This window comes from Chiloscyllium plagiosum, chromosome 22 (assembly GCF_004010195.1).
Source record: "Chiloscyllium plagiosum isolate BGI_BamShark_2017 chromosome 22, ASM401019v2, whole genome shotgun sequence".
NCBI lineage: Eukaryota > Metazoa > Chordata > Chondrichthyes > Orectolobiformes > Hemiscylliidae > Chiloscyllium > Chiloscyllium plagiosum.
In genome coordinates, this window is record NC_057731.1 from 39,484,879 (window position 1) to 39,511,288 (window position 26,410).

At 40.7% G+C, this 26,410-nt stretch overlaps 1 protein-coding gene across 4 annotated transcripts in view; it reads left to right on the forward strand.

Moving 5' to 3' along the window:
• The first annotated feature begins 920 nt into the window (after nt 1–920).
• Nucleotides 921–26,410, forward strand: part of slc18a2 (solute carrier family 18 member 2) — a 35,928-nt gene continuing 10,438 nt past the window's right edge. The window contains exons 1-13 of one of the 4 annotated variants that reach the window (XM_043712839.1): nt 921–969; nt 1,801–1,960; nt 6,377–6,725; nt 9,781–9,839; nt 10,839–10,922; nt 11,313–11,405; nt 18,702–18,791; nt 18,869–18,912; nt 19,050–19,110; nt 22,115–22,210; nt 24,025–24,103; nt 24,444–24,495; nt 25,082–25,145. In XM_043712839.1, the coding sequence (XP_043568774.1) occupies nt 1,825–1,960; nt 6,377–6,725; nt 9,781–9,839; nt 10,839–10,922; nt 11,313–11,405; nt 18,702–18,791; nt 18,869–18,912; nt 19,050–19,110; nt 22,115–22,210; nt 24,025–24,103; nt 24,444–24,495; nt 25,082–25,145 (1,207 nt within the window). In that variant the 5' untranslated portion in view covers nt 921–969; nt 1,801–1,824. Of the gene's footprint in view, nt 970–1,015; nt 1,599–1,800; nt 1,961–2,859; nt 2,969–6,376; nt 6,726–9,780; nt 9,840–10,838; nt 10,923–11,312; nt 11,406–18,701; nt 18,792–18,868; nt 18,913–19,049; nt 19,111–22,114; nt 22,211–24,024; nt 24,104–24,443; nt 24,496–25,081; nt 25,146–26,410 lie in introns of those variants that run through there. The other 3 variants (XM_043712837.1, XM_043712841.1, XM_043712840.1) reach the window with 3 other exon arrangements.

The following is a 26,410-nucleotide window of genomic DNA, read 5'->3' on the forward strand; positions in this document are numbered from 1 at the left end:
TGTTAATCCAAGCTTTACTTTATTTTCTTTTTTCCTGTTCTGTATCTTACTTTACATTGAATCAAATGTAAAGGGGCGGCACGGTGGCACAGTGGTTAGCACTGCTGCCTCACAGCACCTGAGACCCGGGTTCAATCCCCGCCTCAGGCGATTGACTGTGTGGAGTTTGCACGTTCTCCACAGTCCAAAGATGTGCAGGTCAGGTGAATTGGCCACGCTAAATTGCCCATAGTGTTAGGTAAGGGGTAAATGTAGGGGTATGGGTGGGTGGCGCTTCAGCGGGTCGGTGTGGACTTGTTGGCTCGAAGGGTCTGTTTCCACACTGTAATGTAATCTAATCTAAATATTTTAACTGACAGTCCCGGTTCAAACTCTGCACAATCCAAAAACTAATCTTCAATTTGCTTGCTTAAGAAATGAAACGATTACTTGCATGATCACACAGCTCCACCTACCCCATAGAAGCTGCTGCACGTTTTCGACAATTGGCTGACAGCAACTTTCAATTCAAGAGCCCACAGAAACTCTCTGAACAAACGCGTGCAAGGAATATCCTTAACTGTAACGTTCAGCCCAACCATCTGTGCCATTACTTGGCAAAATAATTGATGAGAAGCTATTAGTCTCAAAGATTACTCACGAAGCAATTGCATTAAAACACGATAACTCACAAATTCTTCACGATGATGGAAAACTTTGACATAACAGACTTCTTATTAATTTATTCAGTTAACTAAATAAAGTTCAAATGCTTTGATTAGCCTGTTTTGCTGGTGATTGAGTGCTCCTTGGACTTGAAAATGTTTTATTACAAGGTGATGATTGCGTTATCTTTGGTCATCATCAATCTGAGTGTCTGTGCTTTTTAAAAAACCCATAAACAATCCCATCTCATTTCCTCAGACCAGCACTGAACCGCAGCACTGCCGCGGGGAATTGATGCTTATCCTGCCCTTGTTAATAATCGAGGTAGAAAGAAATTGGAATGAAATTTGCAACAATGCTCAGATTAGAAACCTATTTGCTTTTCAAACCTTTCATTGCAAGGTGGGCATAGGCAGGACGGTTTGGGGTGGGGGAGAGAGAATTATTTGAGAAGGTGGCAAGATGGTATTTGTTCATTCGAGTTGGGAGTTAAGACCCGACCCTTGCACTGTTCGTTGTGCCGTAAGTGGCCTGACTTAACGGATTGCAGGATTTTTAGTTTCGTACGTAAACAGTGGCCCGTTCATTCTCTGGGAAATGCATCATAGCGTGATGTAAGTTGCTGTGGGTGAGTGCCGATTGAAGGGAGGGCGAAATGGAATCTGAACTTTGATTTTGTCATGGAATAATAGTGGAGTAAATAGGAGGGGTGGACTGGCCCGCTGTCTGTAAATGACCGCCCCACTTGGCGCCTTGTCAAGCCCGTTCCTCCCTCCGCACCCCACCCCACGTCAACAAGAAGCAGCGGTGAATGGGAGGAATCGTGGCGTCAGCAGCTCGGAGCAATCCTCCCTGGTCCTGCCCACTGACTGCATGGCTCTCTTTCACACACTTGGAGCTGTCGGGGACAGAAGCAGCTTTTAGTAACACAGCCCCGTTCGATTCAATTCAAGGTGAGCGGTGCTTGTACAAGGGGTTTTCATTTCGACTCTTACCCCTCATTCTGTGCCATTGCATTACAACAGCAAACATACGCTTCCTGTTGCAATGCATCTGGTTGTCATTTGGAGTTCGCGTTTGCGCCGACATTCAGAGTCAGTGGTGATGAGTGCTGGCTATTATTACTAACGGGGTTTATGTTTCTCGTCCTTCTAGAAGTTACCCTGAGCAGCACAAGTGATGATGGATGGACTGCAGCGACTGAAGGAGTTTAGTTTTTTACGTTGGCTGAGGGAAGGTCGCCAATCTCGGAAATTGATCCTGTTCATAGTGTTTGTGGCGCTGCTCCTTGATAACATGCTGCTGACCGTGGTGGGTAAGTCACCGAGTCAGGGAGTTACACTGCACGGAAGTTAAACTGGAGCCGGGGGCTCTGGGCTGGCCCAAATCAAGGAAAGGTTCATTCTACATTTGACACTTGTTTTGAAAAGGGGAAGGGAGATCCAGGATTCTGTGCACTTTGTGGAAAACCGCTGAATTTTGGTAAAAAAAATAGTCAATTTTAATTGCTCAACCAGGACCTGAGCAAAAGTGATAAATGGTGAATGATACTTAATGTATCGATAAAAAAGATTAAAACTTTTGATTTGTAGTCGATAACAGGATTTAACTAACGGTGTTATTCTGGTATAAAGTTGTTTAATTTGACTTTTCGTGAGGGAGGAGCAGCACTGGGTTAGAATAGGTGATTGAATCTGGACAGGATCGATATGTTCAGCATTGGAGTTGCTCTCCAGTTGGGATTAGTGCACACTGTCCCCTAGGTACCCTCCTGGAACTTTTCACCCTCCCTCCGTCCAAGAAAACCTCTGTCCGTCTGGGTTGGTGCACCACCTGGCGAAATGCTGCCAGCCTTTGGATCAGCCATGGCATGGTTATCACTATTTCCAGTGCTATTACTTGTGATGTTTACCCAGCTTCACTGCTCCAGTTGACCGGCAATCCTTACTTTAAGGCTTGCAACTTCAGACAATACAGGAAGTGTATTTCGGATTGTACGCAATGTAGCCACTGCCATTTGTGGGGTTTCACATTACAGTGTCAGTCCTACGTGTCACACATGAGCTGTCCCATTAGGCCCTCAGCACTGCTCTTTCCCCAGATTCTTGCAAACCTTAGAGAATAGGTTTAACTGTCTTGTCGAGATTCCACCGACTCCACCGACCTTTTAGATCGTGCATCCCTGATCCCTGTGCTAATTCCAAATCTCCTCAGTTTCTCTCTTCCTGGAATTGTAGAACATCTCCACCAGGTTTCTCAGAGCGTTACCACTACTTTTCTGAGATTATCCACCGAACTGAAGTTCTTCAAATGTCTCATTCTGGTAAGAAACCTCCGCACTTGCTTGCTTTCACGTGTGCAGCTTGCAAACATCTTGTTTCAGATTTTAGATGCTATTGAGACATATCTGATTTTGATTACAGGCAGCAAGGGTTGTTTCCGTCCATACTGAGTGACCAATTATCTAGAAAATGTTCAAATGATCAGTGAGGACAATATTGGATTTGTAAAGTATAGGTCATGCCCGATGAATCTATGCGACTGAATTAATGAACTAAGGAGTGGCTGTGGATGTTATGGGCGGTTGTCAGTTAGCTCAGTGGACTCATTCGCAACGTGAAAGCTACAGCGAGGGCTCGATTCAATTAAAGGCACCTTTTCAAATTGGCAGCTTCAGCTATTCAGTCATTATGATTTGGATGGTAGAATTACACGTGTAAGTTTGCCAACATAGCAAAACTAGACAACCTTCTAATGCAGGTTAAAGTGGAATTAGAGGGGCAAAACTATATGGCAAATGGATTTTAATGTAGCTAAGTGTGAGGTCAGCCACTTCAAATCATAAAAGGCGTATAACTAAATACCTTCTCAATGGCAAAACATCGCAAAGCATCCATATGGGCAAATTGTTAAATGATCGTGGCCAGGGACAAAAACTAGAGACTGAGGACACAAGGGTTTATAAATCCAGTTAAGTCCCATCCGTGGCTAAACAGTATTGGGATGTTGTTCACTTCTGCGCACTACTCCCTAGAAAGGGTATATTGGCCTCGAGAGGAGGCTGCCGAAGGACTTGGACAGGCTAGGAGTCTGAACAAAGATGTGACAGATAGAATACAATATGTACCGCCGAGGCCGCATAAGGCTGTGATCAGACCGCATTTGGAATATGGGGAGCGGTTTTGGACGCCGAGCTAAGGAAGGATGTGCTGGCCTTGGAGGGGTCCAGAGGAGGTTTACAAGAATGAGCCCAACGATGGAGAACTTGTCATCTGAGAAGTGACCCTGGGTGTGTACTCAATGGAATTTAGAAGGATGGGAGGAGAGGGGGGAATCTCATTGCAAGTTACATAATACTGAGAGACCTGGATACAATTGACTGGACAAGGTGTAATAGGAAATACTAAGACCGGACGGCACAGCCTCCGAGTGAAGGGTGCCCCTTTAGAATTGAGATAAGAAGGAATTTCTTCAGCCATAGAATGGTGAATATGTGGAACTCATTGACAGAGAGAGCTCAAGCATTGAGTTTCTTTGAGAGAGCGAGATAGATGGCTTCTTGATTAGTAAGGAGATGGGAGGTTAAGGGAACAGTCAGGCGTTGAGAGACATATCCGCGATGATCCAACAGTGGAGCAAACGGGACGGGCCAAATAGCCTAATTCTGCTCTTGTGTCTTATGGTCTTAATGAGGAAGTGCAATGAAAATTAGTTAGAATGATAGGTGGATACCAATACCAGGGTTATATTTCCGAGATTTAGATAAAGGAGCAGGATTGAATCGAACATTTGAAGATATTGGTGGGGCGGGGGAGGGTTGTCACGAGCTGGGAAAAGTCTATTTGCAATGTGACTGCACAGCTTCTTAGATCCTTCCTGAAGAAGGGCTCATGCCCGGAACGTCGATTCTCCTGTTCCCTGGATGCTGCCTGACCTGCTGCGCTTTTCCAGCAACACATTTTTCAGCTCTGATCTCCAGCACCTGCAGCCCTCACCTCCTCCCAGCTTCTCAGATCGTCCGGAAACAAGTTGCGTTCTCTGGTGTCTGCAGCTTTCCCTCTGGGGAAGTTTCTGGGAGAAGGTAGCAGAGGGAACGCGGATTGTCGGACAACGAGCTGTTTAACTTCTACCGCAACTTTTTAAGCTGAAAACAAAAAGGAATATCGTCAGTGAATTTGGGAGCAGAAATTAGCACTGAAGCCTGAAATGGGAGGAGTGCAGCTGAGGACAGCTTCCCACCTGAACTTTTGCTCTTGTGCCACTGCGGGAATCCTCAGCAACAGCGCACTCGCCGCTGGGTCGGCAAACTTCTGTTGGTGAAAAGATATAGCAGGTTATGAGGTTAGGCCCACAGGTTAGCCAGGGTGTAACGAAATGCTGGGAAAGGGTTCACAAGGAGCTACATGGCCTCTTTACCTCGGATTGGATGGCAGTGGCTGTTTTACTGGAAGATTGTTGATCGAACATCATGATTCGATTAACAGAGAGAGTGTCTCCCTCCCATTTTCCATCTCCGGCCTGCTGCAGATGTCACACAGCTCAGTGTTGGGTACACCACCTCTCTCCGAAACGAACAGAGAGAAAGCGGAGAATATCCAACAACACAACTTGTTTCCGGACAGAGGTGGGAGCTCAGACATCGGGCTGCAGTGGACTATTCGTTGAGTTCGTTTATATCTCCATCTATTCCGCGACGTTTTTGGTGACGTGCAGCCGGGTCGAGTCGCTTTGTTGGGGTCAGCTCACAACACTGGGATTAATACTGAACCATCGCCATGGGAACAAGTTCCGAATTCAGAAAGATCAGTAAATAAAGGGGCAGACGGCATCAAAGGGAAGGAATAAGGGTGCACTATCGGTTCAAGAATGATTATTGGGACAACTCATTCAAGGTGAATGGGGGACAGTTGGAGATGTACCTGTCAGGGGGAATGCTGGAGGCTGGGACCCTTCCCTTCCCTCTCCCTCTGTCAGTCCCAGAGTGATCACCTCCCCCCACCTCTCGAATTTATCATCGTCAGTCTCGCTTATCTGATACACACCAAGTGTAATACAATCCCTCTAAAGCAAAGATCATTGTGGCTGGGTCCTTTTCAGAGATTCTTGGACCGTTGGGTCAGGATCATCCATCAGGTCATTGGAAAACGATGACAGTTTGATATGACTTTGCTGGGTGTGGTTCATGGGGAAGGTCTAATACCTTCACTTGGGAGAACGGCGTGTTCCTCTGCCTACTCAGGAAGACCGACAACTTCAGTTGTAGTTACACTGTCACCTCGATTGACAGACAGAGGAACCACATTCACAGCAATATCTACTCTCCACCTCAGAAAGTGGAAACTGAAGCGTGTCATGAGGATAAAACTGGACAAATGGGAATAAAACTGGAATTGATCGAAATTGTAACCATTCAAGTGTTGAGGCTAGGTTTACACCATTTCAATAGAGCGATGGGAATGGTCGGGGTCCAGTTCCCAGTGTATAATCTGCCTCTTACTGTCTAGGCTATTGTAAATTGCCAACATTTGTAATCAAATTTGTCCCCCCCTCCCCCAATTAGGGATACTAGGAGGTTCCGCTAGAATTGTTGCAGTAGGTGAACCTAGTAAGTTCCACTCTGGACAAGTACAATCACTTATCAATCCACCTTTTGTTTTTATCGTGTTCTTTGTGCGCTTACAGCTTCTGGCTAAGAGCTGTCTGAATTTGCTAACTGCCTGATGTTTTACAGTGCCCATCATTCCCAGTTACCTGTATGCTCTTCATCACCAACCACTGGAGGAAAGCCCCACCCAAACCCCTGGCGTGGTTTCCGCGACTCGATTTCAGAAAATCTTTTCCTACTATGACAACTCGACAATGATCACCGAGCGGGAAAGCAGGCCGGGTGATATACAGCAGACTTTCACAACAACAACCTCCTCAGTGACCAATGCGACTGGGACAGCCGATTCGAACAGCAGCTGCTTGAAGAAAGACAAGTACTTGCTGAATGAAAATGTCCAAGTTGGCTTGTTGTTTGCTTCAAAGGCCACTGTCCAACTGGTAACAAACCCCTTCATAGGGCCCTTAACAAACAGGTGAGTCATTGGCTCTAACCATAAAACTTGCACTTCCTGCAGTGTCATCTGTCATGAATGAATCTCCTCTTAATGAACAAACTATACTAACTTCACAGGCGATAAGAGATGATGATAAAAGTAAAAGTGCTGGAAGCCCCAAGATGACAGGGGTATATGGGGAGAACAGGCTAGTTGCTTTCTCTGGTTGAAACCACTCTCAGAACTATTGGAAGCTCAACACTCTCTCCATGGCTGTTGACTGATCTGCTGAGAGGCTCCAGTTTCTAAACCGTCTGCCTGTTGCATTTACTCTTCCCAGCTGTTAGTCTCACACTTTGAGTGCCCAAGGTGAGAATGTGCAGGGCTGAGAGGAGGGGGTAGAATTGATTTCCTGGTTAGTTTATCAGATGGTTAAATAAGATTATAATTTCACTCGTAAATTTCTAATCAAAGGAAAATGTTCTTTCCAGAAGAACTTACACATGTAGAACTCACTAAACGCATTGCAGGGAAGATAGATGTGTGCATGAGGGACAAATGGAGATACTGACTGGGTAGATGCAACATGTAAGCGAAAGTGAGGACTGCAGATGCTGGTGATTAGAATCCAGAGTGTGGAGCTGGAAAAGCACAGCAGGTCAGGCAGCATCCAAGGAGCAGGAAAATTGATGTTTCGGGCAAACATGTATACCAGTCATCTTACATAAAGGTATAGGTGATCAGAGAGTGACAGCCCTTGACATCAAGGTTGCATTTAACTGAGTATGGTATCGAGGAGCCCAAGTAGAACTGGAATCAATGGATATCGGGGAAAACTCTCTTTTGGTTAGAGTCCCATATCTGGTACATAGGAAGATGGTTGTAGTTGCTGGAAGTCAGTCATCTCAGCTCCAGGACATCTCTGCAGGAGTTCCTCAGGGTAGTGTCCTAGGCCCTATCTTCAGCTGCTTCATCAATGACTTTCCCTCCATCATAAGGTCAGAAGTGGGGATGTTCGCTGATGATTGGTGCAACATCCAGCATGATTTGCAACTCCTCAGTTACTAAAGCAGTCCATAATCAAATGCAACAAGGTCTAGGCAATGTCCAGGCTTAGGTTGAAAAGTGGCAAGTAACTTTGTCATACAAATGCGAGGCTATGAGCATCTCCAATAAGAGACAATCTACCCACCTTGATATTCAATGCTGTTACCATCACTGAATCTCCCACTATCAACATCCCTAGGTTTACCATTGGCCAGAAATTCAATTGGACTCATTATATAAATACAGTGCATATAAGAGCAAGTCAGAGACTAGGAATACTGCATCAAGTAACTCACCTCCTTGCTCTCCAAAGCCTGTCCACCATCTGCAAGGCAAACATCAGGAGTGTGATGGAATACTCCCCACTTGCCTGGATGAGTGCAGCTCTAACAACACTCAAGAAGCTTGACATCATCCAGGACAAAACAGCCTATTTGATTGGCATTACATCCATAAGCATGCACTCTCTACATCACCAAAGCTCAGTAGCAGCCATGTGTACAATTTACAAGAAATTCACCAAAGATTTTCAGACAACACCTTACAAACGCTCACCACTTCCATGTAAAAGGACAAAGGTAACAGATACATGGGAACACTACCACCTGCAAATTCATTTCAAAGCCATTCAAGCATTCTGACTTGAAAATATATTACTGTTCTTTCAGTGTAACTGTGTAAAAGCTTGAAATTCACTCCGTAACAGCATTGTGGGTCTGCCTACAATGCATGTACAGCAATGGTTCAAGAAGGCAGCTCACTATTATTTTCTCAAGGGCATCTAGGGATGGGCAATAAATGCTGGCCCAGCCGGCAATGCCCAAGTCTCCCAAGTGAATTGAAAAAAGGTTGCTTCCGACATCGAGAGAACTCACCTGACTACTTTTGCATTTTTCCCAGATTTCTCACCATTGTTCACATCATATAGGTCTGTACAAATTCTGCCCATTGTGTTTTCTGAACTCTGTTCAAATGATACTCATGTGGCAAAGATGATAGTCTACCACATTAGTTTCTGCACAGGTAACTCTTCAACTGCTATAATGGAACAAAAATGTGTCCAAAATGTAAATCTACAATTCATTACTTATGTTAGTCTGCATAGTTTTGAAAGGGAAAAGCACAGTCCAGTAGCATCAGGGGAGCAGGGCAGTCAGATTTCAGGTCATCAGTACATTCATGAGTCCTGATGAAGGGTCCCAAACCAAAACGTCGACTCTCCTGCTCCTCTGATGCTGCTTGATCGGCTGTGCTCTTTCCAGCTTCACACATTATTGACTCTGACTTTACAGTATCTGCAGTCCTCACTCTCTCCTAGTTTTGAAAAGGGTCTATCCTTGATTATGGGTGCATATGAACAAGATTTTGTATGTGAGAATGTTTACTTGTATATGTATGAAGATGATAAAACAAAATGTTTTATTTCTTGCACATTTGATAGTTTGACAGTGTATTGTAAAGGAGAATTTATGTATGTGCAATTATAGCCCAAATGTACCCATCATAAAAGGAGAGAATGGGAGAGTGCTCATGAGTAAATAAATATGTTTGATAGCAGGAGAATATATTTACTTGTGTAGATGAGTATGTGTGCAGGTGTGAGTGCCCATACAGATGACTGGCTGTACAGAAGTTCAGGGGCAGTTAGACATTGTTTCAAGCTTAGATTTCAAGCTTGCAATTTGTAACAATACCTTAGTGGCCATTACAAAATTTAGCTTATTCTCAGAATAAGTCTTTGTTTTTTCCTATCTTGTTTCATTAATGTATTCATTTCCCTGGTAAATCTTTCAAAAACGATTGACTGTTTAAAATCAGAAACAACTAACACTGCCTACGACACAAGTATGCATATAGTCTTGCCTCCTGTATGTATAAAAATCACTGTTCACATATAGATGTATCTATATAGTCACAATATTCTTTGTATAAGATTTTAAATTTTCCTTGAGTTGTCTACTTAGAAAAGGGCACCTTTTAGCTTTTGTGAATTGTTTTTTACAGGTACTTATGAACAATGTAAATTGGATACTTCTTTTGTTTGCAGGATAGGATATCAAATTCCAATGTTTGCAGGGTTCATCATCATGTTCATATCAACAGTTAGTAAGTACTTCAACTTTATTTTTTATTTATCTAAAGCCATTAACAAGGTTAGAATCCTTATTGTCTGTGTGACACAGTATCCTTTTAACATAATCATGAATCCATTCAAATATCTAATTGAATAAGGATCTTGGTTGTTTGCACTTTCTTTTTGAAGATGATATACAATTTGGATGGCAATAAAGATCAAACTCTTATTGAGCTCATGCTGGGTCAAAGTCGATTTGATCTTAAACATGTAGGTCAGTAATTTGTTGAGGAAACCACAAATGGAGGCAGGGGAAGTCAATAAGGCGTATGGAACCTGGAAGTCTCCAGTGTCCTCAGACCTTTGGAATATTAGTCTAATACATTGTATGTGACACCATCCTTTGGCTCCAAATCAGGAAACCAGTCCAATTGGCAGGTTTCACTTCCAGCTGGGCAAAGAGCTAGTCAGATAAGATAGATCAATGCCCAGTGATGGGGAATTGTTGAGTGGGTGACCTAGGCAGATGAGGTTTCTCAGGGGAGAGCGTCAAAATGGGGAGGTATTTGTACAGTTGGAGACATCCAAGGGAGGTATTAGGGGCTGGTTAATCAAAATGGGAAATAGAGTCAATCCCAGCATCCTGGTGGAGGAGGAAAGATGTTTGGGGAAACTGAGGCTCAAGATGAGAGTGCAGAATCAGAAGCCTGGCAAATGGGATCAGGTAGGCATGCTGAACCTAACTGTTGGATCTGACAGCCCTTGTCTAGATGTAACTAACAACTATTCAAAGGTTCAGGAAATGCAACCATCCACAGTTAAATTCAAAATCTGAATAATAATAACATACAAAACCTTGTTCTATACTTGAAGTTCCAACTCGCTTCCTTTGAGTGGATTGTTTGCTTTCCCACCTTCCTCTCTCCATTAAAAGTAAAGTTAGGTTTAGTTTCACAGAGAATTTGGATTTAGTTGCAATTCTTGGATTAAATATTTTTGGATAACACTCTCACATCATCTTATCCCTGCAGTGTTTGCTTTCTCAAAGAGTTACGTTTTACTGTTCTTAGCCAGATCTCTGCAGGGTATCGGCTCATCCTGTTCCTCTGTGGCAGGTAAGGAAAAATTTCCAAAGTAATAGGACAATAACACTGTAACTAAACATCTTTAGAAGAACCAAGCATCCATGTAAAACTTTATCAGAGATGTTGGCCTAATAACTAACTGTAATTTGATAATCATATTTGTGTTCAATGGTTTCCAGTTGTTTCACAGTACAGATAATCTTCATTAAAATACAAATTTAATATTTTTTAGCATTGCAAACAATTTAATTTTCTTTTTGAATTTGATTTCTCATTGTTTAGGAATTATGCAATAGTTACATTGAGAATTCATTCTGTATTTACTTCACTGAGAAGTCATGTTGTATTTCCAAGGTCAAAAACACTTTAATATTTCATAGACATTTACACAGACTGACAGGTCTCTCTTTTCTCACACAGGTATGGGGATGCTGGCCAGTGTTTATACTAATGATGAAGAAAGGGGTAATGCTATGGGTATCGCATTAGGAGGTCTTGCAATGGGGGTTTTGGGTCAGTATCCGTCTAACTGCATTATGTTTGCCTGCTTCAAGAGGAAGACAATTCATAGTCACCTTAAAAAGTATACTGTAAATCAGTGGATCACAGTTTTCTAATTGGGAGAAAGTGAGGACTGCAGATGCTGGAGATCAGAATCATGAGCGTGTTGCTGGAAAACCACAGCAGGTCAGGCAGCATCCGAGGAGCGGGAGTATCGACGTTTCGGGCAAAAGTCCTTCATCATTGCTGAATGATGAAGGGCTTATGCTCGAAACGTTGATTCTTATGCTCCTTGGATGCTACCTGGCTTGCTGCGCTTTTCCAGCGCCACACTCTCGATACAGTTTTCTAATTGTTCGTACAAAATGCAAGCAAATTCCAGAAGTATAAACTTTGTTTCAAACGTCATCTGCTATTTCAAATAAAAGACCCTGCAAGATTGTAGTGGCCTCTTTAGCTATGCAATGGTTACGCTTAATTTTAATCAGTTATTGAAAAATGAACTGAGAGTTAAGATTAAATGCCAGATGTGATTCAGAACCTTCAGTACCTGAATTGGATTACTGACTATATATCTTCAAGAATTCTCACATTCTGTCCAGTTCAAACCTTTTAAGTTCAGTTCAGAGGGCACTGGACATTATATGGCTGAGTTAACTAATCTAATTACAACCAAAGTTCAACAATTTCCATAATGCATCATTTAGAAATTTACAGAATTTGCCATTATATTGTTGGAAATAACTTCAAAGAATGACTGAGTCAGATCATGCTGTATAAGGCACAATTAAATAAGCAGGAGAAAGTGAGGACTGCAGGAGCTGGAGATCAGAGTTAAGATGGGTACTGGAAAAGCACAGCAGGTCAGGCAGCATCCGAGGAGCAGGAGAATTGACATCTCTGGTCTGAGCCATTCATGATTCAGCAATGATGAAGGACTTTTGCCTGAAATGTCAATTCTCCTGCTCCTCGGACGCTGCCTGACCTGCTGTGCTTTTCCAGCACCACACTGTCAACCCCCACAATTAAATAAGTGAAAGACTTTCACTTCCACCTACCCTGAACCATTATAAATGTTGATAATTCTTTACATGAAACTAAGATATTTCTTACAGTATCTCTGATGTTCTTGTTAACCTTGCAATATTGCTGCTGATTTATCTTAGCTGTACTGTTTACAAGTCATGTTAGCTATAACTGGGTTAGAAGTAAGTTTGAAGGAGGGTCCTAAAAGAGGTTAGAAGGATAAGAAAGTATAATTTCATGCTTTTAATTTACGTGGATGAACAAATGGGTTGAAATAAGTAGGGAATGGATTAAAGATCAAAGTTAAAGGAATACAAAGATCACAGAAGGTTGTAAGGGCTGGAGGAATTAGAAAGGAAGGAAGAAGCCATAAAGGGATTTGCCAAGAATTTTAAATCCTTTAAATTATTACTGCATGTGTACAACAATTTGAAAAGTCCTCCTCTGACCCACTGCAAGTTGTTCATTTGCTCTGAATCATCAGATCATAAACTTCATGTTACTTTTGGTGATTTATAGTACGGAGAGAATTTTTCTTTTCTAATTTAACTGAGTGAAGGTATGATTCCTGCTTTTGAATTTGAAGAAACATCCCATATTTTCTTTTTTTTCCAATCAGAAGATATTCAATTTACAGAAGGTATCAATGGTGGTATGGCAAAGTATTTTTATGCCTTTGTGTTCTAGTAGTGAGTTGCCTCTTAATCCCTGAAACATATTATTTGTTGTGTGGTTGTGAACAAGTCTCAGCATTGAAATTTAGAAACTTTCTTCTGAAACTCAATAATGGTGAAAAAGTGAGTCTTTCTTCACTGCCTATCCAATATCAAATATGTCCAAACTTTGGAGGACCAGCAAAAATAGGTAGGAAAAGGGAAAGCAGTTAGTTGACTGGTATTGAGACTGTTCGATATCTGAAGGTCTGGTCTTTGTTTTTGCTTGAAGCAACATGACTCAAAGGTTGCTTATAGCAATGGAGAAAAAACACTTATATACCCCAGCTACTCAGCAATAGCCAATTCATTTCTTCAAGGCGGAGTGGAGAATTGGTATTCACACCTTTGGAAATGTGTTTCTGATGATGGCAGTATTGGGAGGATATCTCCATGTTCTGATAATTTGGATTCACTGAGTCCATTCTTTGTTACTATGGGAAAGGACTTAATCTTTGGAGAATTGAGAAGTTAAGTATTCACATGCATTTGCTGCAACATACACAACTTTCCACTGTATCCAGGTTTTCCCCAGACATAATACCCAAATCCCTATGGGGAAATTCTTCTTACACATTCCTTTAGGGAGGATACATGATTTTGCAATGAATGGATCTCATACCAACTGAAAGATCAGACTCATTGTATTGTTTAAACTGTGCAATGTAGATGTTGCCACATATGGTTTGAAGTTTTAGTTTGTACATCAACCTTGTGGTGTTACAACTGTATATGTAAAACCAAAGGCTGTTTTCATATTTCCCAATTTGAAGCTAAACTGTGGTGAAATTTTGGAATGTATACAAGCCCATGTAAGCTCTAGAATAGTGGCATGATATTATACAAACACAGTGGACAGTGAGTTCCTGAGATATTTCAACTCAGTGAAATTCTGAATTTGAGACATGGAATAAAATAAAGTACTTGAAGATGATGAGAGAGTGAAAACAAGACAGGGAGAGAACATTAGAGCTGAAAATGTGTTGCTGGAAAAGCGCAGCAGGTCAGGCATCATCCAAGAAGCAGGAGAATCGACGTTTCGGGCATGAGCCCTTCTTCAGGAATCCCCGAAACGTCGATTCTCCTGCTCCTTGGATGCTGCCTGACCTGCTGCGCTTTTCCAGCAACACATTTTCAGCTCTGATCTCCAGCATCTGCAGTCCTCACTTTCTCCAGGGAGAGAACATTAGCCAGCAATTATAAAATAACATCGGTAATACTCTGGAAACTGCTTCTGCATGTTTTGAAAATGGTTCTCAATAACATCAGCTACTATAAGGTAGGAAGACAGGATCCATACTGCCATTTCATTGAAAGGAATGATAATTGCACACTCCCAAAAATATTCCCACGCCTTAGAGTGCCAAAGTAATAGTTTCAGACAGGTGAACACTTTCACTTCATCTTGTCCATGACTCCATTGTATTCTCTTTGTGCATTTCCAATAACTCAGATTTCTATTATTGACAATACCCATCTAGTTCATTCTTCAAACCTATTTCATGTTCCTTTTCACACTATCCATGCTAGTAAGCTGATTGAGCACAGCAATATAAATAAATGCTTAACCATATACCGACAGTGTCACACTGTGCCAACTATCCTCTCCCTGATATGTTCCCTGTTTACAATGCATTTGGTGAGGTAAACTGCTTGAACCAATTTTCAAAGATCACATCAAATTCTCATAATTAAAAGTAACATTTGTTTAAACATATGAGAGCCAACTACAGAGATTATAACATATTTAAGGGAAGATAATAATCTCACAATCAACAACTTAACTCATACGTATGGAGAAGATTATAGGTTATGTTTACAGCAAATAATACTTTAAATGATTTTTAATTATATCTTCCAATTGCACAAATACTTTATAAATTTTGCTTTCAATTCTGTTCGTAAATAAAACATAAGACAAATTCAACTGAAGAGGCACTATTCAGCCTAACAGAAAAAGAACAGGTAAGGAATGTCAGATATATGAAAAATAAAACTATTTTATTTTCGATAACTCAAATTCAGCATCAAACATGCTCCCAAGTCAGATCCATCACAATTAGATTTAAAATATACTCCTGAGTAAGAGTGCCAAATTAAAACCAAATCTGGAGAATAATAAATACTTAAACCTCATTTTACAGAGTACTGATGGTACAATGCTTGCCAACAATCTGGACTGAATTCAAACACCAGGCATAAGCGAATCATCCACATTCTGTTGGCTCTGTTTTCTTCCTTGTTCTTTTTTTAAAAAATAAAATGAAGCACCTAATTTAAACTAATGTGGAAGATTTATTAAGTGGTAATTTTTAAAACAGGGTGTGCATTAAATGCCTTTTCATACTTCAAATTATTTGAATTGAGAGTATTGGTGAGCAAGCAGTCCAGGTGCTATCAAATGGCCTCAGTGTCCCTGAGTTAGGCAAGGGGTTGTACAGGGAGAAAGTGAGGACTGCAGCCTGTTCTTTTAATCTTTTCCTGGAATTCTATCATGGGTGAGAATAGCTCTAAACTAAAATGGTTTGCCAAAACTTAGGTTTTCTAACACTCCTTTTCTTTGATTTGTGTAAATCTCCAGCAAGTGCAACTTTTACCTAACTTCAAATCAATTTATGGCCTCAGGAGATTTAAATATGGGAAATGAGATGACGGTGCTGATTTTAACTCTGGGGAATTTCTGCAGACTAGCAGCACTGAGAATTCAAAACATCATCTATTGCTCTAAATTAGAGTTTTGAAGTATCTTAATTGCTGGACCCCAATTGAATTCCAATAGGAAGAAAAATAATCTTTATCAACAGATACCACCCACCAACAGTTGACAAGTTGATCTACTGCAATCTAGCTCACCTGCGTTATGGAGCTAGGGAGGAGATGTGTTCCCAGTAGGGACATTCTTTCTTTATAGTCTGTTAGTCCCACAAGTAAAAGCAAAATTGTCTTTTCAGGTCCATATTGGCCTGGTCCTTTAGATCCTGCAAGGTTGACCTGCCATGAAACACATTGCCACTTACTGCCTAGGCACACAGTGAAAGTCGCCATTGATATCAAAAGGGAAGGTCAATAGCTTAGGCTGGATGCCCCGGCAGCCTTCTCAGGAAAACAGAGAAAAATCAAAACCTGCTAGTGCCAGGCCACTGTGAATAACACTGTGAATTGACACTGGATTGTTCAGGTTGAAATCACCTCCATTCTGCTGAGTGAAAAAGTTGCAAAGGAAGTTTTTTAAAAAAAAGAATAAAAACTTCTTAGCAAATTGTACTTAGGTTTGCGTAAAATTCCTGATTAAATAAAATGTACATCAGTGGGGTACAATCTAATGTGTACTGTGAGTGCTAGCATTGACAAAAAAGAAAACAGTCACCATTTCTTTAAGCTGTTGCCTTAAATGTTACATGGCATTGTCTCAGTTAGTCATCCTACCACGTTGTGAGCCTAATTGTCACTTGTTAAACAATGATCTCTCTGCCTTTGTTCCAAATACATTGTGACTTTCTGTTGTAAGTGGCGAGCAATCTTAATCAGGGTCATTAGTGTTTGTTAGCTTTTCAGAAAGATTAATGCGAATGACTTTTGCTGTATCTTTGGTATTTGACCAGATTACATTTAAATTTTCACATTACTCTTGAATCACTCAGATGTAAGTTCAATTAGTTTCAATCACCCCTTGCAGTTTGAGATTTTGAATACGAAAGACTTGCCAATTTTCAAGCTCAGCCTTTGTTACTGAACCAATTTTATGTATTCCAAATATTGCTTCTCATAACATGCATTAATGAAATGCTTGAAACCATTTCACTATTTGCCCAAGAAAATATTATTAATCTATTTAGTTTTCAAGTATTAATGAGCAAAGAGGAGTTGGCACTGGAATGTGCAATGCATTTTTCCAGTTTTGTTTGTCTCAGATCCTCCAAGATCTGGTCTCATGCAGCCAGCTATAGAATGAAGCTTCTTGTATTCTGCTCCAAACATGTGTTGTGGCCCACAGGTTTGTTTTTATTTCTGCACCTCAATTTTCATAGGCCATTCTTGATAAGAGGCAGTTTTCTTCTGTAGTGTCAGAATGTGCATTATAGTGTCTGCAAATGAGGTCATGTTATGCTCTCTTCTATATTGGCTCTAGTTTGAGCAATATCTGGATTTTACAATTCTTTTCCGGGTGGTTTTCAAATCCCTCATGACTTTCCAACCAACCCTCTCATCCCACCAGCCTCTGAAATCTCCTGCAGCCCCAACTACCCTCCAACATAGCTACACTCCTTTAATTCAGTCTTCTTCCATTCCCTCTTTGTAACTGCTACACAATGGTAGGCCTAGCCTTCATGTACCTAGACTGCAAGCTCTGGAATATCCTCCCACTATCTGTCCACTCTTTTAAGGCATGATATAAAACCTTTTTCTTGACCAAGCTTTTGTTCACATGACCTAATAGCCCACCTCTTCTGATCTCCAGATCATTGGAGATGGGTTATGTGACCCATTATGTGCACTTGGAACCCACAGAAGTGCCAACATACTGACCTCTGTGCGAATTTCCTGGGAAGGTTGACTTGTGACAAGTAATTACCCCGTTCCCTGAAACCCATCGCAAAAGTGTTCTGCCCTGAGCTGGAGTTGGAGAGTTCCACAGTACTAACCTGGGATGTAATTCAGGAAATGTTAGTCCACTTAAAACTACAGAATTGACTGCCTCACATTGAATACCTGCCAACATGACTACCCTTTGACCTGACCTGACTGCACTGTCTGACTACCCTTCCTTGACCAATTGACCAATCACCCTCACCACTAAGCTGACCCAAACAAACTATCCCACAAACTCCTCCCAACTGGATTACCTCTCCCCAATGTTGCCCACACTTCTAGCTACCCAACTCACCCGCTTGCCCCTGTACCTTTCACCACTCACTCATTAACCAGCATTCACACAGGACCTTTAAACATCCCTTACAGCAGCTGTGTAAAGGGGAAGAGAGGAGCAGGGAGTTGCCTCATCTTTCCTCACGTGCTACAGCACCACTATAGAGCTCTTCGATGGACAGTGCTTTGCGCACTTCTGGAGAATCTGGGCTCAGAACAGCTATAAATTAAGTCAGAGCAGCATCAGAGAGGGGAGAACTTCAAGCAGAAAGGCAATTTGAGAATAATTGCCATTCCACCAAGATCTGAATTGATGTTTCTTTACATAGCTTGATGGCATGTTTTGTTACTTAAATGCTTCTGTGAATCACCTTCAGACATTTTATTGGATTAACAGGGCAGTACAAATATCAGCTAATACTGCTGTTGAAATTAAAGCTAATATTACATTTAAATAATCTTGATTGTTCACTTGTTGACATGACAACTGAATGGATCTTTTTATGAGTCAATTTGCATCTAATCAGGTAAATATTTCAGACCATGTTTGCTGTGTCAGGTTAAATGAAAATTATTTTACTAAACAATCATAATCCACTCACACTGGGAAATTTTAATCTTAGATATGCATTTTGCTGTGGGATGTTACATCCATTTAGTTGGCAATTAATTCATACTGATCTTTCAACTTGACCCTTTATAGTGGGCCCACCCTTTGGCAGTGTCATGTATGAATTTGTGGGGAAGACTGCTCCCTTCTTGATTCTGTCAGCGCTGGCCCTTCTGGATGGAGGTAAGTAAAGGAAAAGATGATTATTGTCAGGCATCTAAAATCAATTTAAGCAGAATAACAACTCTTGCCTGCTTTAGCCCTACAGCTATTTATCCTCCAGCCATCCAAAGCACAACCAGAAGTAAGTACAATCTTTAGATTATTGCAAAATGATAAAACACATATTGTTTAGCACAGACTTTGGAATATTAATATTTTTCCTGACTCATCCACTATTATATTTACTTTCTGCAGTGACTATTGTTTGATTTTTCCTAGAGCCATAAGGGGAGCTCACTGTTTGCACTTTTACGTGATCCTTATATATTGATTGCCGCAGGTATTGCACCTACTTTAAGATTTCATATATTTATAAATTAATCAATACTTATTCAAGTATTATTTCCAGAATAAAGACAAACATACAACATTAAGACTACCTTGCATTTATTTTGTGAATTTACTATCTTAGTGGCGTCTACAATGTTTTACATTTTGGCCAAAGCAAAATGGACACCAAATGGGAAGAAGGAATTAGTAAATAGATTCATAGAGATGAGCTGCAAAAAGAGTTGAAAAGTCTCACACAACTGGTTGAGACCAGGAAATAGAGGAGGTTAGGCAAAGAGATTTTCAGAAGGTTGGAGCAAAATAGTTAAAACAGAATTTAGGAATGATGGAACAAAAGGGACAGGGCAGGACTTGCTTTCCCCAAATTTGATGGGAATAGGGGGCATTTGATCAGCTGAGAGGATGGTAGTGGGGCTTCCTGAGTCAAGACTCCCCTGCAGATCTACCAAGTGCCTGTGTGGAACAAGTCTTCCCAAAAAGGCACTTTGACTGTTACCAGTTTTCCAGCCATTGTCCAAAACCTTTGTTGCCTCCACTAGATTCCACCATAGAACTAAAGATTGGAATTGTTTCAGGGATTGTAGAATATAAATAGACTTTTAAGACTGACCCACTTCAAAGTTCAATCCCAAAGCAACAGTGCCTGAAATTCCAACATTTGGTAACAGCTTTCAATAAATTAGAATATTTGAAGACTGTAATTATTTACAGAATGCACACTGGCTAGTTGTTATAAGTATGAGCTTGATAATGTACTTCCAAGTTGCCTAATGACATACAGCACTTTGACCCAACTCATCCATGGCGACAGATTTCCTCAACTGAACTAGCCGCATTTGCTTGTGTTTGGCCCATTATTGCTCTAAACTTTGCCTATCCGTGTATCTGTCCAAATGTCTTTTATATGTTGTAATTGTAGCTGCTTCTACCACTTCCTCTGGCAGCCAGTTCCATAAATGCACCACTCTGTGTGAAAAATTTGCCCCTCAGGTCCTTTTTAAATCTTTCTCCTCTCACCTTAAACCTATACCCTGGAGGAAAAAAACCTTGGTTATTCACCATATCTATGCCTTCATGATTTTAGAAACCTCAATAAGTTCACTGCTTAGCCTTCAACGCTCCAGGGAATAAAGTCCCAGCCTATTCATCCTCTCCTTACAATTCAAACCTTCCAGTTTCAGTAACAACCTGTGAATCTTTTTTGAACCTTTTCTAGTTTAGTAACTTCATTCCTTTAGCAGGGCAACCAGAATTGTTTGCAGTACCCCAAATGTGGCCTTACCAATGTCCTATACAGCTATAACATGATGGCCCAACCCTTGTACTCAGTGCTGTGACCAATGAAGACAAGTGTGCTAAATGCCTTCTTCACCACCCTGACTACTGTGGTGCCACTTTCAATGAATTATGGTCTTCTGTTCAACAACAGTCCCCAGGGTCCTACCATTAACTGTGTACGTCATGCTTACTGAAGGCCAAATAATTGCTGTTTCCCCACCTGCATCCCTTCATTACTCCTGAGAACTGACTACGTTGCCTTTGTAAAAGTAAATAAAATATTTTGAAAATAAATTTCACTCAGGAAACGTTTGCTCAGGGGAGACATGCAGGAAGTGCATTAAAGATTAATAGAATGGCAAAAAAGGGACAGTTGTTTGGGTGGATCCAGTGAGGTCTTGCGCATATTAATTGCATCACTTACTTTTCCACTTACACTGTGTGGACATAGATTATGCTTCCAGCAATAGTTCATGAATTGCACAGGAAGTTCAACCAAAATACCACCAAATTTCATTTATTTAATGTCTTTAAAGTGGGTGAAGTGGAGTGCAGAGGTGTTTAGTTAAGAATTTCCAGACCAAGGATCCTAGACAGCTAGATGCATGACTGTCAATGCTGAGGTGACACAAGGAAAGGATGCTCCATAGGCTAAAATCAGAGGATTAGAAATTCTGGATGGTTATCCAATTAGAGGAGATTACAGAGGTTGGGATGGATAAGGCAATGAAGTAATTCAAAGTTGAGAATGAGCATTTTAAATTGGTGGTTCTGGACCATGAGCTTTATCAGTAAACAAGAACCTCAGTGATGGATGAATGAGACTTGCTGCATGATTGGGGACACGCAACAGATTTTTTTTGGATGAATTTAAGTCAATGTAACATGAGGCTGAGAATACATTTATTGACTCAAGTGACCCTTCTCCATAATGAAGGTCTGGCCCTGAGTGTGCATTATAAGATAGTTTTAGATTAGATTACTTAGATTAGATTACTTAGTGTGGAAACAGGCCCTTCGGCTAAACAAGTCCACACCGACCCGCCGAAGCGCAACCCACCCATACCCCCTACATGTACCCCTTTTTACCTAGCACTACAGGCAATTTAGCACAGCCAATTCACCTGACCACACTTTTGTCTTGCTGACCACACTCATTACTCTGTAGCATCACATACAGAGTAGATGCATATAACCAGAGCCAGATAGCCTCAAAGATTCAATGCTATTCACAGCAGAATATGCCTAGTCAGATAGAGGGACTTTGATATCCTCATATTAAGAATGTGTTGGCAACTCACAAAATAATAATTTATTGCATTTATTCAAACTTTACATCAAAGGTTAGTCTATCATCATCTTTTGTGCAACCATTGATTTGAGCTTAGTAAACAGGATCAATGTGTTCTGTGTTTCATTAAACTTGTTGAAAATTTAACAGGCTTGTTTGCTTAAGTGGTTTAACCTTTCAATAATAAATATTAAAAAGCAAGAATAGAAGCATTTCATGTAATTATATCCACTGCTTGATTTGACAGCGTTCCCTTTTGTCAATTTTTCCCTTGATAGAACTGCTTGTAATAAAGAGCACATTTTTCTGAAATCGTATTTTATTAAATTCATTTAGTGCATTCCACCCTTTTTACTCATAACCATATATTTGAGAATTACTAATTGTTGGACTTTATTAATAATTTAATTCTTGTTTTCATAAGGAGCCATATGCTTTGCAAACATGGGTATTGCAATGCTGGAACCAGCCTTGCCCATATGGATGATGGAGACCATGTGCTCTGCAAAATGGCAACTGGGTAAATATAAAGCTATACCATCTTCTCACTTGAAATTCTGAGTAATCATATCAGAATCCTTTGGTAATCATATGCAGCTACATTAAGGTTTCAAGAAGATTGCCATGGTTAGTGTTTTTAGCAGAGGTATGAATAAAGAAAAGCAAAGTCTTGTATTTATATAGCACATTTCAGGACAACAGGATATTTAATATCGAAGAAGTATAGTCACTGTTGTAATGTAAGTAAAACCACAGCCAATTAGTGCAGAGCTGGTTCCTACAACAGCAAAATGCCAATAAACAGATCATTTATTTTTGAAATGCTGACTGCAGGGCAAATGTTGTCTAGGGAATCAGGGATAACTCACCTACAAGTCTTTCATCTTATAGAATGGAAAAAGTTTACCAGAAGAGGTATATAGGTATCAACTTTACATCTCAACCATAAAAAAAACACCTCTGGCAATGAAGCACTTCTATACAACATTGGGGTGTCAGCCCAGACTTTTGTACTCACCAATATCATTTATTGTATCCGTTGCTCCTGATGCAGTATCCTCTACACTGGGGAGACTGGACGCCTCCTAGTAGAGCACTTTAGGGAACATCTCCGTGACACTCACACCAACCAACTCCCCCTCCCTCTCTGCCAAGGACATGGAGGTCTTGGGCCTCCTTCACCACTGCTCCCTCACCACCAGACGCCTGGAGGAAGAACGCCTCATCTTCTGCCTCGGAACACTTCAACCCCAGGGCATCAATGTGGACTTCAACAGTTTCCTCATTTCCCCTTCCCCCACCTCACCCCAGTTCCAAACTTCCAGCTCAGCACTGTCCCCATGATTTGTCCTACCTGCCAATCTTCTTTTCCATCTATCCACTCCACCCTCCCCCTCCCGCCCTATCACCTTCATCCCTTCCCCCACTCACCTATTGTATTCAATGCTACTTTCTCCCCACTCCCACCCTCCTCTCACTTATCTCTCCACCCTTCAGGCTCTCTGCCTGTATTCCTGATGAAGGGCTTTTGCCCGAAACGTCGATTTTACTGCTCCTCGGATGCTGCCTGAACTGCTGTGCTCTTCCAGCACCACTAATCCAGAATTTTGTACTCAACAACCTGGAATCAGACTTCAAGTTACAACCATATGACTCAGAGGCAAGCACACTATCAACTGAGCCTTGGCTGATAGCACAAGCTACTCAATGAGATTGGGTTTATGATCTTACTAGAAATACTCAGCAGAGGGAACCTTCATTAGCAAACATTTTGCCGCATTAAGAAATCAAGACTGTTGTTCACCCCAGAATAACTTAGCTCAATTTTGATTTGTTTCCTATATATTGCATTGTTTATCCTTGGTAAAGTCTGACCTTTGAACAGACTTGCAAATTAATGTTTGCTCAATTCACACTCGTCAGACAATTGACATGCATTGTCTTTCATTTTATGCAAAGAAAGTAACATTTATCCTTAGAATTCATGGTACAGATCTTAAATGTTCAGCAGTTGACCACATAAGAAAGTATTGACACTAATACTGGTTAATGTTAAGTGAATATGCAGCTCAGAAAGTCATATGCTTTCGCAGAAAAAATCTTTTATGGTACGAAAGCGACGAGTTAAAAGACAATTTTGAAAAAGCTGTACCATACAAATATTATTCTTGTTCTTTTGTTAGTCTAACTAAGCCTACAATAGGAAATTAGAACAGTTTATTCATACTGCAACATTTTATTACCTCTACAGTTATCAATACCTGCTTTGTGCAGATTGCAAATTCAATCCATTTGAGTGACAGTAATGCTGATAAGCTTTATTTCGGTTTTCAGGCATTGCTTTTGTTCCAGCAAGTGTCTCATATCTAATTGGAACTAACATCTTTGGTGTCCTTGCACACAAAATGGGCAGGTAGGAAATTACCTTGTGAACCATTTATCGAGTATGTAGGTCTCTCAATCTGTGCAAAAGATTTTGATAATTTTAATAATAAAAACAGATCAATAGATATCCAGTGGTTCCTGTCTTAAAGTATATTTAATCATTTAATACCCTATATGTCTGCTTCTCAGGAAATGAAATCACGTGGGTTTATTTTATGAAGGAAAGTTTATGGGCTTAACAGACAGACTAAGCCATCTCTCAGACAACCGTTATATTGAGGGAAAGTAAGCTTCTGAATATGAAAGCACTTGAACGGTTATCATCAGTAAATCCTGCCAATATTCACCAGTTCTCATCTCTTCCTCAGGTGGCTGTGTTCTCTTTTGGGGATGATAATCGTTGGAATAAGCATTGTTTGCGTAAGTTAGCAATAATAATGGGGTTATCAACTGATTTGGTGTAGCGAAGTAAGTTTGAATGTTCAATTCAATCACCTTTTACTTCATGTGGTATATTTTCATTTCTGAAATTGATTAATGGCTTTTAAATTTAATTAAGCTTCTCCAATTAATTGCTGGTACTTAACCTTTCTTTTGATATGAGGGATGGCTTAAAATACATGAAGAACAATTTAGGCATCATTTCATTGTTTTGAACATGAACAAATGGTATAAAAGCAACTGCTTAAAATTCAATTTTCAGAAATGTTCAAGAAGACAGTTTCCAAACTGTTGAATGAGTTTCTGGCACATATATCCCGAATTATATTCTTAATAAGAGCATAACGTTCAAATTGAACTCAGAATGTGGATAGCAAATAAAGACAAGAATAATCCTACCAATTCCTTCCAGAATGATAAAACAGAAAGTTGTTAGAATTGGAAAACATTAAAATGATACTGAGATGGAACTGAAGCATTTATAAAAGTAAATGCATCAAATATATCGAGAATTTAGAGAAATTGTTTTACAAGATGATTAACATGTTTGTTTAATTAATGACAGGTACCACTTGCGAAAAATATATATGGACTTATTGTACCAAACTTTGGAGTTGGTTTTGCCATAGGTGAGCAAACCTTTGTCAGTAAGCCAATGACTTCATCAGTAAAGGGCAGCTGGCAGAACCGCAACTTGTGGAAGAGAATATCGCTTAAAGTTAAGATTAACTGATTAGTTAACTGATTAACTGATTAGTTAATCTTTAGCAGAGGTTGGAAATTCAGCTTTGCAAAGTACCACTGGGTACAGTTATATTCAAAAAAACCAAAAGAACTGCAGATACTGAAAATCGGAAACAAAAAACAAATTGCTGAAAGGCTCAGCAGCTTTGGCAGCATCTGTGGAAAGAAAGCAGACTCAAATACTTTGGGTTCAGTGACCCTTCCTCAGAACTAATGGCAGCTATGAAAATGATAGTTTTTTTTTTAGATTACTTTTTTAGATTAGATTAGATTAGATTAGATTACTTACAGTGTGGAAACAGGCCCTTCAGCCCAACAAGTCCACACCGACCCGCCGAAGCGCAACCCACCCATACCCCTACATGTACCCCTTTTTACCTAACACTACGGGCAATTTAGCATGGCCAATTCACCTGACCTGCACATCTTTGGACTGTGGGAGGAAACCGGAGCACCCGGAGGAAACCCACACAGACACTGGGAGAATGTGCAAACTCCACACAGTCAGTCGCCTGAGTCGGGAATTGAACCCGGGTCTCTGGCGCTGTGAGGCAGCAGTGCTAACCACTGTGCCACCGTGCCGCCCACGGTGGCACGGTTTAATGCAGAAGATGGGATGGAGGGAAGAGATAAACAATAGGTGGATATTAGAACCCAAAGAGAGCAGAGAATAGTTGGACAGACAAAGACTAGATTAGTTAGGATATCTGCTTGGCATGGACGAGTTGGACTGAAGAGTCTTTATCCATGCTGTGCATCTCTATGATTCTGAGTGGATAATAAACAGCCTGGGAGAATGAATATCTACTAGTGGACAATTAGTGGCTAACAATGGGTAGTGTATAATAGCGAGCATTTGATAACAAGGCCTGGTGTGTGGGGACTGGGGCAAGGACCTTAGAGAAGGTGCCTCAAACCTTAAAGCCGTTGAAATCAATATTGAGTCCAGAAGACTATAGAGTTTCCAAGTCAAAAATGAGGTGTTGGAAGAACCTAGCTACGTCAGTTCTCAAGAAAGGTCATTGAACCTGAAATGTTAACTTGTATTTCTCTCCACATTTGTATTTATGTTGAAGTAATGTGATTTTCTGTCCATGACAATGCAAGATCAACAATTAAGGAGACTATTTTTATCTTCTACTATCCTCTG